The sequence below is a fragment of the Equus quagga genome, chromosome 18 (assembly GCF_021613505.1).
Source record: "Equus quagga isolate Etosha38 chromosome 18, UCLA_HA_Equagga_1.0, whole genome shotgun sequence".
In the NCBI taxonomy this organism is placed as follows: Eukaryota; Metazoa; Chordata; class Mammalia; order Perissodactyla; family Equidae; genus Equus; species Equus quagga.
This window is the reverse complement of record NC_060284.1, coordinates 5,189,407-5,206,566: the sequence shown is the minus strand read 5'-3', so window position 1 is coordinate 5,206,566 and position 17,160 is coordinate 5,189,407. Positions and strand designations below refer to the sequence as shown.

The following is a 17,160-nucleotide window of genomic DNA, read 5'->3' as shown; positions in this document are numbered from 1 at the left end:
CTTTTCTAGAGGACCCAGCCAAGTTGGAGATTCCCTTTATTTATCTAGTAGATTAAACTCTTCAGTTTCTTAAAGGGGATTTGTTTGTTTTTCTTCCCAACCTCCCGCCCCGCACTACTGAGCTCGGCAGACAGCGGCTGAGAGAATGTGAGACGTTCCCAGCCAGGGCACTTCTTGGACACAGATTCTGAAACTTCAGTGGTGATTTGGCGAGGCAGAGTGGTTGGGTTTCTTTGTGGGGTATGGCAGGAGAGACGAGAAAAAAAGGTCTGCTTTGGATACGTCAGAACCAACCACAAAATAATTGGGCCTACAGCCTAATCTAATCATGCTTTCGTTTATTCACCTCATATAAAAGTCTCTGAAGAATGCATTTGAGCACAATATATAATAATAATACTATAACATACATGGTGAGAAACTTTTGAAAACAATCAAATGTCCACCTGAATAGCAGTGTTCACAGACATACAAACCCATTGGTCATGCACATTTGTGCCGTTTTTTTTAACTACTGAGTCACAAGGCTGAAACTGAAAGCGTGAAATACATTTTACAAATTGAGACTGAAGGCAGTAGGAAGCCTAACAAGTGTCACCGGAAGCTTCACATTTGCACAATTTAGTACATCAGTTCACATTTTATTATAAAATTCACATTGTTTTATTGTTTTCTTTTGTAATTAATTGGAACATGACGTTCCTGCCCAACGGCAGGCGGGGGGCTTTCTCGTCGAAGTCAGTAGTTGGGGAACACTCAAAGAGCCGCCTGGGAGCAAATGTAGTGTTGCTTTTTAAACCGAAGCTGCAGCGATAGCAGAACCCAGTTGTCGCCCAACTCCTGCACACGCAGACGCGGATGGAACGTGGGCCAAGACTACAGTGCCCTGCCCATCCCCCTAACAAACCATACAAAAGGAAAAGCTCAGTAGAAACCATTTAGTAGCTAATGTGAGAATCCTGTTTCCAAAACCGGTTCATAAAGGGGTTGCGTGGGATTAGCAACTCAGACGGGGGCAAGGGCAGGGCCTCTGAAGAAAAGCCCGGCGACTCCTCACTGGCGAGGGGCCGCGTGTCTCTCCTAAGCGACGTCCAGGTTATATAATACACAATACAAAACATTACGAGAAAAGTCGCAACTCTTAGGCAGAGTTTTCTACACAAATTTAACACCACCATTGGCAGGCAATGTTAGATATATAAATTAATAACTTACAAAACATTACATTATATACATGAAGTAATAAATACACGGTTATAAACAGAATGGAGGTGTCAGGGGAGAAGGCAGTGCAAGAGAGAGACGGCAGCATGAAGTTGGCAAGGGCGTCATCAGTCAAGGGGGGTGGGGTGGGGGGCGAGGAGGGGTCGGGGATGTGCGCTCCCGGGGCCCGGGGGCCAGCCACGCGGGGCGCACTGCCTCATCAAGGTGAATTTACACTGACTGTTATTGTGAACAAGACAACTACCCTTCCTGCCCCTTAGTTTGTTCAACTTTATTCTGTTTACAGCAAAACAGTGAAACTCTAGAGGAGAAAAAATTACTGTTCAGAGCAGGCAGACAGAGGCAACAAGTTGGATGGGACGCCGGGGGGAAGGAAGTGGAGTGCGGTTAGAAGCGTAGCCTTTCTATTTGCAAAAGTCGCTGTAGTAAAGTGAAAGATATTGCCCAAGAGAGAAGGAAGACCGTGTTCTTTCCTTTTTTGGTTTCCCCAGAAAGAGTCAAAAAAGTTCATGTCAACTTTGAATGCTTATCTGTGTAGAAGTTGATACTAAACTCTAGGTATTCAACAGGCATTTTAAAGACGTGAAAATGTTTTACAAAAAAGGCACACAGGTTGGCAGACAAGGGGACAGGTGAGCAGATTTATAAATGACGTTATTAGTCAGTCAGTTCGGTCACTAGGGGGGACAGAGTCCCAAAACTTAGTGCAGAAAAATCTCTCAGTTTTGTGTCTTCCATTTTCAAGCCATGTAGTCATGATCCGAACTTGGCCTCCAGTACCACGTGAAGCTTCAGCTCTCCACCAAGCTTGCAAGCAAGGCAAGTCAACCGTGGAGTTTCCTGAGCTGCTCTTTGCTTCACGGTCTTGCATTCTGGCTCTAAACTCAAGTAACTGGAAAGGCCACATGGCCCTTGTCCCGTGCAGGCCTGGGCCCCCATGTCGGGCTGGCCCTACCAAACAGCTGGCATGCTTGTCAAGGGTGGAATGTTCGTCTCCACATGGACAGGGAGATTATGTGTCGATCGGGGACTTGTCTTCTGTTGCCATGTCTACACCAGTCTCTCCCAGGGAATCCCTGCTTTCTGGATCGATCACACAAAGTGTCTTTGTGCTGCTGAAATAGCTGTGGCCCTCTCCCTCTTTCTCAGGTCCTTCAGAATCCTCCTCTTCGAGGGTCAGTTCAAACTGAAACTTCTCCATGAGGCCCTGGCAGTCTCTGTTCTGCTCGTCCAGGGGTGGGGAGGGGCTCTGGGGTATCATGCTCTGATACCAGTTCCTGTTATCTTCTAATGTATCCAGAATGTCCTGGGCATCAGGCTGTACCAGGTCTGCCCAGGTCTCCCACAGCGGGTGGACAATGTAGTCAATGAAACCAACCTGCAGAAAAATAAGGTGACACATCTGTTATTGTGATGAGCTCTCGAAAACCAAACAAGCTGCCCTGTTTCCATGTGGAGAAAGAGCAACAAGAAGCCAAGAGAGATCAAAAATAATGGATTCCATTTTTTGAGCATGCACTATATGGTACTCCTGCAGTGCGCACAATATATGAATTACCGCTCTTAATCCCGCCAACTAAGTATTGTTATCCACCATGTACAAAGGAGGAAACTAAGACTCATTGAGAAGAAATATCTTGTCAGAGGTCACAGAGGCAGAGCCAGTTAGTGGTGGAGTTGGGACTCAGTCCCAGCTTTTTCTGATTCCAACGCCTGTGTTCGTCTCACTATAACTGACTGCTTTTCCTTTTACGTGTGCCAGATAAGAAGTCTGGATGTAACCCTGGCTGGGAATGACTTTATCGTAAGTTGGATTCTGTGAGTCATTCTCTGAAGAAGGAAACCCCAGGTCTAACGAATTCTGACTCGACATTCTTTCCCTGGTAACTTTAAAATACGCTGCTGTTCCAAAATGAAGGGGAACTGGCCCCTGACTATTCCGAGATTTCTCAGGTTCTGTGGAATGCTTTCAGTTTGTAGACGAGTTTGGTAAAACATCTGCAAATACTTCAAGCCCCTAAACAAGTAAATATCCCCTCTCTGGACGTGTCTGCAATTGTTTGAGATTCATAGGCACACAGTCATTTCCATCAGGAGAAAGAGGGGAAAATAAAAACAATTAAGCAGTTCCTTTGGTAGTGTTCCTGTGAATAAATAAGAGGATCATGGCTCTGCTACGGTTTGCACAGGGGCTATGCATCCTGCATGAGCTCGCTCTGTGGCCTCATGCTGACCTCTCCATTGTAAGACAAACAGGAAACATTGGGGGTGGGGCAGGTCGAGAGAAAGAATAGGCACCAGTGAATGAGAGAGTGGAATTCCCCTGTATGGTCTGGGGAGCTGGGGAGATGTGGGGTCGGGTTGCAGTGGGAGGCGAGCAAGGACAACTTATATGTACCCATGGGACATTATATACCTATCTTCCCACACTACTGGAAACTTCTCTGAATCAACATTCTGGGTTTTAGCCAGTCATTTAATACATCAAATTTGTACCATACCAAAGAACCTTAGTCATATATGACTCTTTTATATGTCTATCTATCTATCTATCTATCTATCTATCTATCTATCTATACCTATCATCTATTCATCTATCTATCATCTATCTGTCATCTATCTAATCTGTCATCTATCTATCTATCATCTATCTAATCTATCTATCTATCATCATCTATCTTCTTCTCTCTGGTGCTTCCCTAGCCTTAACAAACAGAATTCACACCAAAGTCAGGGCATCTCTGATCTGCATTGGTTACAAGAACTTGACTGTGGATGATTCAGATATTTCTCTTGCTTCCACCCACTCCTTTTTCCTCCCCTTTACTTCTTTATGTGTGTTTAATGGATTTTTGGGACTATTTTCAAGGTGTTTTCCAGGGACCCGAAAAAACAAGCTCAAGGCAATGGAGAAAATTGAATCAGGGGAACACAGTGCAGTCATTTCCTTTCTTTATTTGTTTGCTGCCGCTAAATGCTCAGCACTTTTTGCAAAGTGGCCTCTAGTTACTTATTTCCTAGGTCCTGGGATGACGAAGGTCTACCAATCCTAAGAGGACCTAGTCAAGGGCTTTACTGTCAGACTACTCAGGCACCAGAGCCCAGCTGTGGGACCGTGACATCGCGGCGCCTGTCCACAGTGATGGACAGTGAAAAGCTTTGGGGAGAGGGCAGCTGGGTCACTAAGGAGCTGGGGAATTGGACCAACAGAACAGCTCCTTCACCTGATGCGCTGGGGAAATACCTGCTGTGTCCATCTCACAAGGCTGCTTAGATATTCAAATAGGATAATGTATGGGAAAATGTCTGGAAAACCACACAGAACACCATATAAACATAAAACATCACTGTTGTTAATAAAAGGGCCTTATTACTATTTATTTACGTATTTATGTATGCATTTATTTATATCTTATTCTAATTAAGGCTTTAGAGTATTTGAATTGGCCTTAACTTAATGTTATCAAGCATTTTATAACATTACACTTTCGGAGCACTTTCAAAGATTTTTTTTTTTTTGAGGAAGAATAGTCCTGAGCTAACATCTGCTGCCAATCCTCCTCTTTTTGCTGAGGAAGACTGGCCCTGAGCTAACATCCGTGCCCATTTCCCTCTACTTTATATGTGGCATGCCTGCCACAGCATGGCTTGACAAGCGGTGCGTAGGTCTGCACCTGGGATCCGAACCAGTGAACCCTGGGCTGCTGAAGCAGAACATGTGAACTTAACCACTGTGCCACTGGGCCAGCCTTTCACAGATTTTTAAACTCATTTAATTGGGTTTCTTTAAGAAGCCACAAAATAATAATTGCAAAATAACTATACATTAATATTATAAGTATATATAAATTGGGGGGAGCAGGTAGTGGAGAAAGAGGATAAATACTAACAAAAAAACCACTCCCAATGTTTTTGTGATAAAGACCTTGGACAGCCTACAGACCCAGTCTCAGTCATGACCACCTGGCAGAGCTCACTTGTTGTCCCCCCAAAAATAACTTTTCCGCAGGCCCTGAAGGCTTTGTAGGGATTTTGACACTTTTAAGTGCTACGTACTCTGCAGCTCGAGGCATCTGGAGCACTTCAGCATCCCCCTGCCTCCAGGGCATCATCCCCAGTCCTAAGCACTGAATTTGTGGGTTTGCACACAACCAGAAGATGTTCTCAGAGGTGTAGACACAATGTTGGAAGGAGAGCCAGGGCAGGGCTTTGACTACGAAGTAAAAAAGACATGTGGAAATGAGATTCACTACCTCTGGTGATGGTGGCAGTGTGCTTGATTATGGACAGAAAGAAAAATAGGGTACAGGAAACAAGGAGGAAGAGTAGAGTGTCTGGATAAAGAGCCGGGAGAAATCTGGAGGGATGAGATGGAGGAGGCAGCAGCATCAAGTTCCATCATCTGGATTTGCTAAGGTTGCAGACGACTATCTAAACTGTTTGAGGATACACAGTCCAAACTTCGATGGGTTTCTGATGACTGCTCTATCCCCACCTTGTGAAAATGAATGTCATGGAGAGGGCAAATGAGTCATGAGTATAAGGGAACTGAATGGGTAGTTGCTTCCTTACAATATTGTACACGTATTGTGTTAAAAGAAAGGAACTAGATAGAACTCTCCGGTTCTACGATCAGCAGAGCTCACGGAAACTTTGGAAACCTTATGTTAGGTACCTGGGATTTTTCCACAGAAGCTGTGTGCTTATCGCACATTGGGCTAATCTCCATTCCCCTCTCCCGCTCTTTGTCTCCCTGCTGGAAAAACTCCTCCATGATGCGGTCTGTCCATTGCCGATACAATTCCAAGGACTTGGTGGGGTTGCTCAGATCTGCACAGTGGACCATGTTGCGAAGAACCTGAAATCATCAAAATTTTGGAAATCCTGTAAAATTTAGGTGTAAACACTACCAGAACATCTTAACCCTCTTGTACCAGAACACTTGGTACCAACTCAAGAACATTTCAGTTTCCTTTTAATCCTTGGCACATGTGCACCAAAAAAGCAGTATTACAATGGTGCTGGCCAGAGTTGGTTTATATACCATTATAAGAGTCCCAAGAGGGAAATTGTGTGTCTTCTCAGACTGACAGTCATTGAATTTAAAAACAGGAGGGGACATTGGACGTCAGATGCTGCCATCATTTCCTTTCCTCAGTTTGGAAAAAATGCAAAGAATTACTCAAAGGAGATGTTTTCATATTTTCCACTTGTGGAAAGAGGAGACCAGCTGATGGCAATTTGTATAACCAAAACAGACCTAACAAACTTCCAGTCGATGGGATTCAAATCCAAACATGAGCTTTCGAGACCAGTACTCACGTATGCTCTGTTACAAAAAGATTTTGCTATTTATTTTTAGAACTAGGCAATTCAATAAATAGGGCTATGTTTTTTCTCATAAATTAGAGGATAAACTTGAATGTCCATTTTCTTTAGTTTGTTCTTAAGCCCAAAGCTGTAGTAGTAAACTAGGACATGCAAATAAATGAACTTGTTTGTGTTCATTTTTTAATTATTGTTTGGTTTTGTTTGGTTTGGCTTTGCGTTAAATCAAAGGCTTGCATCAAATACCTGGATACGATCAGTATAGTTGTCCAGGAGAAGAACACCTGAACTTGTAACTTTCTTTGTTTCCACCATTGTCTTCAGGTCTGCCAGCAGGCTCATATGTTTGGACATATCAGTTGCTAACACCTAGGGTGAAAACAAAATGAAAACTCTCAATAAACTCAGTTTATCAGAGAGAGTGGAGTTTCTCCTCCTGCCAAGGGAAAAGTAAGTGAGGATCGCAGAGAGGCTGATGTCTCACCATGTCGATAACCATTTTCCTGAGCGTCTGGCGCTGCTTCTTGGTGAGGTTCTGGAAGATGTCACAGTGCTCTTCTTGCAGCAGTTTGAAACCCACGGCAAGGTGATGGTTTTCCAACACAGATTCATCATTATACATCAAAGCAAGTTCCGAATCTAATAAACAAGAAAAAATGAAGATTTAATAAAAACGATTCAAACGTTGGCATTACCTCAATGTGAAATCAGATCTAGTCCTCTCCAAATGATTTCAAGAGCCAAGATCTACGTCTTTTCCCCTGAGAGAAACAATCTCCCTCTAGAAATTGTCAGTTTCTAAGCAAAAAATTCTTCTAGTAGATATTAGTGCATAAACTTTCTCATTGATTAAAATTCATAATATTTTTAAATCGTTTTTCTCCTTCACTTCAGATGAAGAATTTGACATTAAGTAAGGGCATTCCAAAGCAACTAAATCTTATTTTTATCTCAGTTTATAATTTCCTTGTCTTCACATATTTTGTGCTTTGGAAAAGAATAAACTGAGAATGCCACCTCATCAAATGCATTAAGATTTTCAAGCTATTTCACTTTTTTATATGCTCCCCATCTCTGTCAATTGTGAGTTTGGGGTTTTCAAAGAAGATAACGGTGTGAGTGTAAAATTTCACTTTATCCAAATAATGTAACTTTTTGTGCTTTCTATAAATATGGTAACAAAACATTAATTTTTTAGAACAATCTTTATGCAAATTTTCTGCCATATGGCCCAATACACCAGAAACTGCACGATCTGAACCTAAACTACAGCTTCCAGCCTGCCTTTTATACAGAATGACCACAGACATCTTTTATTAGGCAGAGCCCTGGTTGCAATTGAGAATATGGTCATCAAGCTCATGAAGCCCAATTTTCTCTTAATCAAGAATAGTGGCTAACTGACAGCAATATGTTACTAATTGCAGGTGCTGTTACTCATATACCATTGTTTTAACTGTGTGCTTCGAGTTGCATCCTCAGGAATTCCCTCAGTGGAGGAGTATATGAAGTCATTTCAGCACTCTTGTGCTGTTCACTCTGTGATCAAGGGCACATATCTGCAAGCTGGCTTTCTATGTTGTAGTGCTATAGGTGGCTGTAGCAGAAAGACCACTTCCCGTGTGAAGCTAACTGGCCCAAATATGGATTGATTCACGACACCACACTACGCCAGCTGATATAACTCATGCAGACAAGTAGTTGCCCAAAGTTTATGATCTTTCAACAGAAGAACAAGGTAAAAACGCAATGTCCCCACACTTAGATCACTCAGATATTCTGATGATAAGGAATGACAAGGACTCTTTTACAGCAAGCAGCTCAAACATTTCTATAAATCTATCCACACTTGATGTGAATCATGACCACAACAGGATAACCAACATTCTCAGAAGGAAAGGTACTTAGATTTTCAGCATTTAGAAATAGGGCATTAACTGAGAGAATTCATGAATTTTCTTTAGCATGTATACTAAACATTTTGAGCATGACCAAAGGTTTAAGTATGGCTTGGGATCCTAAGGCTGGACCAGCCCTAAAGGTCAATGAGGTCATCTTCCCTACTACAGACCAATTCATAATCAAACCTATGCAACTGGAAGAAAGTGTGTGGGACCTTTAACGACCCTTCCTCCTGAATTGTGGAAACCTAATCCAGTGCTTTTTTTTGAGTTTTATTTCTGTTTGGATGTTCCCATGCTCAGATCCAACATTTGGTCCTGCTTCCTCAGTAGAGGGACTCTAATGGGTCATCATGCTCTGTGTGAGAGCCCTGCATAATACTGAAAATCATTATCACATTATTCCCAAGCTTTCTTTGTCCTTACTGGATAATTCCACATCTATTACTCTTTCCTCACATATCGTATTTTCCAAACATTGAGCACTTTTTATGGCTCCCCTCTGACCCTTTCCAAGTTCTCCATGCAGCTCAAAAATTACGTTGCCAGACTGGACACAGTATCCAGGAAAGGTCTGACCAGTTTGAGAGGAATGAAAGGATTACCTCATTATTACCCTATTTATTATCCATAATGAAAACATTAGGAAGAAAAAAATTAAGCAATGAATCATACAATTATCTCGAATGACTGTTCCAGGGGTGAACTCACTTGTGTTGATGAGAAACTGATTGGAGACTCCGGGATGATCAACGTCATGGATGGCAGCAGCAAAAATGGCGGCCAGGATTTCCAAATCTGTGAAGACGGCCTGCAGAGTAAAAATGAGCGCAATTAATGCCTTGTCTTGTTTGCCTGTCCTGCTTATTCAGTTTCACATTAAAGTATCCCATTTCATTCTTATTGGGAGTAGGATTATATATAATTTTATATATTTATAAATATATAATGATTTATATAACTGATAAATTGATACAATTGATAAATTATATAATTGATTTATATAATGTCTCAACATACTAATTTAATTAAATGTATATTCTGTCCATCATCGTAAGGTCTCTTACGCAAAAGGGATAATGGCCAGAGCCCATGCCCACATCAAGCCTGCAGGCTGAGGCTCAGGAAGCCGCGATGCTCATGGTACGTGATCAGATGGTGACTGATGTTTGTTTCTTGGATAAGTTGTATGGTGGAATGGTGTTACACGACACAAGCACACACAAGTCAAAGAAGCAAGTCAGACTGGCTCTGCTCTAAGAAATAACAACCCTCATATGTTTTCAGACTAAGTAACTTAGAGAACAAAGGCCAAATTCCAGATTTCTAAGACTGGCAATAAATTATTTCACAAAGCTAAATTTGTAGTGTGGTCAGAAGCTTTCGCATATTCATTCATTCATCCATTCATTCAATACCTATCCACTAAATGTTTACTACGGACCAGATTTGAGGACACTTCTAAGAAGTGAAACCTAATGTCCCACTGCTCAAGTCCTATATGCCGTGTTATGAAACCCCTCTGCCCCAGCTTGCACACAATGATTTAAACTTGGTATTTATTTAGGTGTATATTGCTTCTGGATAAAATGTCTTTCTCTGGCTGAAAGGTCTTTGCTCGGCCTGTGTGATTACTTAAGTCTCCTGATCCAGCTCAGTTTCCACCTCTCCCAAGAAGACCCAATCTAATTACTCAAGGACACATTGAACTCTGGCTTCTTGAAACATCTGTGGCAGTCATGGTCAATTTCTGGCCACACAGTAGGTAACAACAGTGGATAGTTGATAAACGGTGTTGTCCTACTCTGTGATACTGACACAGAACATAAAAATAATACTGCTTCCTTCTTTCAGGGGAATAAAACAGCCTTAGCTTCATCTCACTTTCCCAAGTCTTCTTGGATTTTATTACTCAGAAAATATGGAACCCAAGCAATAGAGCTGTAATCAGTTTAATCTTGCTTCACTTTCCACACTGAGCCTGCAGAGCTGGGTCTGGACAGGTCTTGGCCAGTCTTCTCCTGCAGTGAGCCTGCACAGTTTGCAAGGACCTGGATATTACTGCTGTCTGTCAAGGAAGAGCATGGCCTGCCAGGCACGTTGGCTGCTTATATTGGTATTAATCTGTGCAGGAAGCAGTCAGAACCACCTACTAGTGAGATACAAGGCAAGATGGAACTATCCCTCTTTGCTCCAGCATTATGAATTCCTCAGTTCTAGATTCTCAGTTACTTTTCCTTCAACCCATAGAATTAGTTTGATGAAGTCTTAGGAAAATAAGCCTATGGATGCTTAATCCTAACAAGAACTATATAGAACATTTTATGTTATATTTCTGTGCTATCCCACCACAGTGGACAGTTCAGATAAGTACAAGCATACTGAGGATATGCTATATACAAGATGCTCAACTAGACACTACTTAGATACTAGAGACACAATGAAAAATAAAGCACCCTGTTAATTGCTTGATAATTAAATAATGTTTCAATTGTAAGAGATGTAAAAGGAAGGCTACTCTGACATTAGAATGCAAACTAAGTAGAAACGTCATCCATTTTTATTAACAACCCAAGTGGTATAGGCTACACACAATCATCTAATTACACTATATCTGTAAATATGTTAATGTTGTACGACACTTTTTAAAGAGGATTGGCAGGTATGCAAAGCAGATCATAACTACTCACGTCTAATGCTGGCGTAGAAAGAAGAACATGGGTTGACTGGGCTACATCAGCAGCGTGTAGGCTGTTATGATATGCCACGTCAGAATGGTAATGGTCTTCTAAGGTCATCATGTAGGTTACAAACGTGTCAGATGAGATTTTGAATGTCTTTAGGAGGTCTCTTTCCTACGTAGTAAAATGGATTAGAAAATAAATAAGTGGATGTCCAAAAATGAAGAAAAGTCAAGTCAGAAAATTAAACTGGGATGGAAAAAAATCATAAAGAGCCATCCAATTGGATAACCAGCATTCACTCCTGTTTACTCACCTGGAATATGGCATACATGATGCATGTTAGGGGTCTATTGTGTGAATACCCAGCCACGTTGAAGATGTTGAGGCCCCATTTGTTCAGGTCTTCCAGCTCCTGTAATCAAAATTGGAGGAATTGAGGAATAAGGACAGTTTTGTTAGCATGTCTTATTAATTTTATTTACTTTTTGGACAATGGCTCACTAAGTCTTTATATTTGTTTAGAGTGTTCTAGTTGCATGAAAATCTGAAAATGGAATGGCCTAGGAGGTTGGGTATCCTCTTCATGCTAGTTGTAAGTTTCTGTATATTTTTTCAGAAAAAGGAGAGTGTGTGTCTTGTCTATTCATAAATTTAGTTGCTGCCCTATATTTGCCATACGTCAGTCCCCAACCAGTGCTGCTTTCAGAGGTGGCTGCAAATGATTAGACATCACTGTAGTCCCATATCTCGGTCTCTCCCCATCGCTGCTCACTGGCTCACTAGTAACAGCTAGAAAACAATCTCAGGGAAACTCCTCTGCGGTTTGGTTGTTATCACTGAGAGCCAGGTCAGGGAGACTCAGCTGCTGCAGCCTGCATAAGTCAACTCCAATTTAATGTAAGAAGTCATGAAGAATGCCAGTCACGTATTATGTCCTAGAGCTCCTGGGCCACATACAGACCTGAAAGAAGCATCATTCAGTCCTGTGTTGTGGGATTATTCCAAGATTACTGATTAAAGGACCAATTTACTCCATTCTTAATGAGTGCCCAGAGTAAGGGATCCAGGTTCTCCCGAGAAGCTTGGCCCAATGCGTAATCAACCTTACTCTAATGATATCTTTCAGAAGCCCTCACTGAATGCTCATTTGCTCACAGTAAGTTCATTTCATACTCTCATGAGGCTAAGAGAACCTCAGCACACACCTTACACAGCCTCCTAGAGGATGTGTGAATTCTTTCTGAGCCTTCTTCTACTACCAAGGTTGGGCTCAAGAGTCGGTGCTGTCAACTTCTCTCACTTCTTCTCCAACTGTGCCAATCAGGGCAGATTCTCCCATTGGTCCTTGGCCTGCACTCCCCAAAATATCCTCTGGGATAATTCAGTCCTGCTTACTGGCCTCTCCTTGGCTTCTACCAACTCAGGACGAAAAATGGTCCTTAGGTATGGAAAGAGAATCTTTAACTAGGTGCAACAGACAAAGAGACCACATCAGCCTCCTTATCATACAATTTAATAATAAAGCAGAAGCCATCACTACTGTTTTCTAGTAGGTAGTTTTGGGCATCTGCCAGCTGTAAAGCAGAGAGCACACACACACTCCCCAAGCTCATACATACCTTGGCCAGATGATCTTCATTTTCCGTGTTGACTCCAAAGCGTGAGATGCTTGTATTGTTTAAGCTTGAACTATGCATCAGTTTTTTCACTCCGCTTATCTGTGTCATGAGCTGTTGCTTTTTCTTTTTCTCTCTGTCTTTCTGGGTGGGAGATGGAATCTCCACATCATTCTGCTTGTCTGCAACAAAGGGATATGTTTTTGAGCCCATGTGTACCAAAGAGAACCCACTGCAATATCCAAAAGGATCTCTAATGGTCTGCAAGGGATTGTGCATCTTATAAAGGACTGTCACACATTATGTCACTTGATCTCCGGGACAATCTTATGAGGTAGATGGGGAATATACGAGAATTTTTTGCCAAGCAAACTGAGACCCAGAGGAGCAAAATAACTTGTCCAAGAAGTGGCAGAGGTGGGGCTTAATCCCAGATCTTCTGTTTGCAGTGGAATTTAGGAGAATTACCCTTACACATTTTCAAGGTGGGGCATCAATATTTATATGCAGATTTTTTTAAGTGAATAACATGCATTTCTGTATAATAGAAAAGGTTCATGCAGCCAAGCCCAGGTTAATAAAAACAGGCTTTTTGTTCCACTCATTGTATTATATATGGATTAACTTTTTTAATTTAACAAATCCATATAACTTTAGCTGGACATAACATCACTTCAGTTTAGATGAGCAGTACGTGTGTTGGAGAAACAAATGCTTTATAATCTTCAAATAATTCCTTTAAAGTCTTGGCTTATTACCATTTGAGGTTAAGAGGAAGACTATAATTTCAGTTTTACTTCATGCCTTGTGTCTATTAATTCTAGTAAAAGATAATAATAAGCCATGCCTCTCATTTGTAACAGGCATTACATTTATTAAAATATTTATGCTTATTAAGTATTTCTGCTCATCTCATTTAATCTTTTAAAAAAATCTTGCTACAACACGGTAATAGCGGAGCTGGGATTAGTGAAAACGCGTCTACCTACTCGCAGAAGCTCTTTCCTCTCCACCAAGCTATGAAAACTCAGTCATCAAACAGCCCATTTCACTTCAGAGGGGGGTGTATCCCAAGCACTGCGGGGTGGGGGGGGGGGGGGTGGAATTCATTAACTCTTTCAGGCCACAGGAAGCCTGTGAGTGCCCTAAGGCAACGATTTATTAAACTGTTCAACAGCTACTTCATTGAACTAAACGATGCCTTGTGGCTGAAAGAGTTAATGAAGCTTCCAAAACTTCCTACATTTATCTCTGCTTGTTACAGTGAAACATAGTACAAAGACAATTTCTCCATTTGAAAATGACACGTTACCAGGTGGCATGCTGGGATCTAGACTACTTGCTTTCAACTCTTGTAAATGATGGCAGAGTCACATGGTCTCCCCAGAGACCTCCGCTGCCCCCGGCTCCCTGCGGAGGGATCATCAAAGCAGAGCAAGCACAGAGAGATGGAAAGCAGCCATCATTCGACCTCAACACTGGGCTGTGGGCTGGAGCAAGGGTATTTTCTCTGCCTCCAATCCTAGCGTTGTCTCCAGGTGCTCACAAGCTCCTAGACTCACAGCCTCTGACTTGCTTAGGGAGGAATTTTAGTGGTCATCTCAATTAGTTTAGGGGTTTCCAGCTGGGTTCAGCATCGGACGCACCCAGGGAACTTTCAAAAAATACAGCTTTAGGAGTCCCACCTAGTCCCACTGAACGAATATTTTTTAAAAAGCTTCCCAAGTGACTCTGATGATCAGAGCCAGGTTTGGGAACCAATAATAACCCCACACTCTCACTTTTCAGATGAAGTCAGCAACTTGCCCAAGCTCAAAGGCCAATTTATTCCCCAGATATTTATTTAGTAATTACTTTGTTCCAGACACTGATTTAACAGCATAGAACCCAGGCCGTGAGTTTCTTGTCAAAAATGTCTTTCCAGTCTCACAATTTCTGGCAGAAGAACTATATACGTTGTATTTGAAATTACTTTTCTCTCCGTCATTTCATTCCTAATAATTGCTGCTTTTTTCTCAATGAAAGGCCACCAGAGTCCCTGACCGTCCCGATCACCCCTCTGCCCCACTGTTCAGGTCTGGCTAAAGAGACTGCTGGAGTCTCCTACGTCATTGCAGAGATAAAACCTCTCGTGGGTTGGTCGCTCTTGCCCTGTGTTTAATTAAAGATTCCCGGCAACAGCGAGTAATTGAGCTGAACCACTACTGCGTCTGGGACACGACAATAAAGAAGAAAGCCATCATTGACGGAGAGCGCCAATGTGATGTTAACAGGCGTCTCCCTCCGCAGGCCCTGGGACCACGGATAGGGTTCCCTATCCGGAATGTCCTCTCAAACGCTTAGCCAGCGCATTGGCGACATGGAAATAACCTGAAAGGCAGACTCAAAGAATGACAGTCAACGCTTAGTGAATCAACATCAACAAGGGTCAGAACACAGCCCGGAAACAGCGGCTAGCGGAAAACAAATAAAAACACAGACCCAAAAACGGTCACGTCAAAACTCTGGTAATGGCGTAATTCGAGCTCCTTCTCTTGCTAGCTCACAGCTTTTAATCATGTAGAATTCCTAAATTCTCTTCCTTGAGTCTTGAAAATTCCATGTTCTAGCTTTTGAGCTGGGAAGTAGGGGATTTTAAAAGGACGATTTTTCTCTGTTTGTAAAAATATTAACTAAATTGTAACATCACATCTAAATATCGTGCTTTCTCTCTGCTTCGTCCCTGCAGGTCCTGCTTTCCTTCCTCATGTGCCAGCAGCTGGAGCCCACCATGAGAGAAGGGCACCACGAAGCGCGGCACTGGGGACCGCTCTCTCGCCTGCCTTTCGGGCCTGTCCATCTGGACACCACCCTTTAGACGGAAACAACGCCTGATTCTCAGATCCCTTGAGTAAGGGGTTCCCTCCTCCCTAGACGACACCTGTTAACATTCAATGACTCTGACTGAGATACTCTCTTCAACTGTAACTTAAACGGCCAGGGTCTGCTCATTTGGCCCTCACTGAGATGGCTGCTGCCAAGAGCCTCTTCACAGGACTGGAATCTGTGAGCAAACATCCTCTCTCTGGGACGGCGTCTAAAGTGCTCCCATTTCACAGATGACGCAGCTGACACATCTTCTGTTTATAAGATGGATTTTCTTCCCCCCTCCACTTTCCCAAGAATGTCTCAAATTTCAATGTCTGTCTAGTCTGATTGAGTTTAACTTGTATGCATGCACACACACACACTCTCACACTTACATACTCTCACACACTCTCTCACGTGCTCACGTGCTGTCTCTTACGCACACGCCCATACAACCGTCTCTCACACACTCACTCGCACAACTCATATACTCCCTCACTCACATACTCTCACATACACATTGACACACTGATGACTCACATAGACACACTCACACACATACTCTCTCTTACAACTCACACATACACACTCACTCTTACACTAACATACTCTCTCTTACACACTCACACACATTTTCTCACACACGCACACACACTACCCTCCTAATGCGAAGAGTCTATAAGGAGTGAGATTCTAACAACTTTCCCCCACAACTTGTTCTTAATAACTTAGTTTTTGGAGTAATGAGAAGCCAAAGGCTGGGTTTTCCTCACAAGATGTTCCTCACCAGCACACAGAACGCTTAAGAGAGAGGTGACATTTGCCTATTCTTGAGATACAAAGTGTTCTCTTACCAGCTTTCTCGCTCCATAGCCTTTGATGATAAAAGATTAATTAGGATACTAAAATATTCTAGCCCCTGGCAAGCAGATGGTGTAAGAGACCAGAGAGGAGGCTGCTTTGGAGCAGCCCGGGAGGGCTCAGGGCTGGGGGACACCACGCAGCTTCACGCTGGGAGAGTCTCTTTCTGAGAGGACAGACGAGCCCAGGTATTTCCGAATGCAATGTTTATGAAAACAAAAATGAGTGCTTGCATCTATTGATTTCAATCTTCTCTTCCACTGTCATTAACCTGTAAAAGGTCCCTAAAACAGTCCCCAGCTTAGGAAAAATAATTGGGTGTTTCACAGAACAAAGTATGTCTGAAATGGAAGGCGGAAGATGCCTGCCTTCAAAGGAATAAAGGGGGAACGATGGGGAGGAAAAGGACTGGTACGTAATGCTTTCTGCTCAATTAGATGCTAGCTACCTCTCAGAGCTAGGCTGTATGAAAAATTCTTCTCCTTTGTTCTCCATCAAAGGTTGTCGCAACTGCAGCTGAAGAAAGCCAGGTGCTGCAGACACCCACGTACTGGAGACAGTTGGAAAGGCACTGGTTAATCGTTCTGGTGCCCATCACTGCAGACTAATGCCATGAGCTTTGCACTAGGCTGATTGAGGACTGATCTGCTGATAGCAGGAACTGCTTTGGTATTAGAGAAATAGGATTGATTTTTTTTC

The 17,160-nt window shown here is 42.5% G+C and overlaps 1 protein-coding gene across 1 annotated transcript in view; it reads right to left on the bottom strand.

The window, feature by feature from the left end:
- Positions 1 to 323: 323 nt before the first annotated feature.
- Positions 324 to 17,160, bottom strand: part of PDE4B (phosphodiesterase 4B) — a 392,450-nt gene continuing 375,613 nt past the window's right edge. Inside the window, exons 9-16 of the mRNA XM_046645704.1 lie at positions 12,757 to 12,935; positions 11,451 to 11,549; positions 11,144 to 11,308; positions 9,165 to 9,264; positions 7,037 to 7,191; positions 6,799 to 6,921; positions 5,900 to 6,082; positions 324 to 2,602 (exon numbers count right to left, since the gene is read on the bottom strand). Coding sequence (XP_046501660.1) covers positions 2,237 to 2,602; positions 5,900 to 6,082; positions 6,799 to 6,921; positions 7,037 to 7,191; positions 9,165 to 9,264; positions 11,144 to 11,308; positions 11,451 to 11,549; positions 12,757 to 12,935 — 1,370 coding nt within the window. The 3' untranslated portion in view covers positions 324 to 2,236. The remainder of the gene's footprint in view (positions 2,603 to 5,899; positions 6,083 to 6,798; positions 6,922 to 7,036; positions 7,192 to 9,164; positions 9,265 to 11,143; positions 11,309 to 11,450; positions 11,550 to 12,756; positions 12,936 to 17,160) is intronic.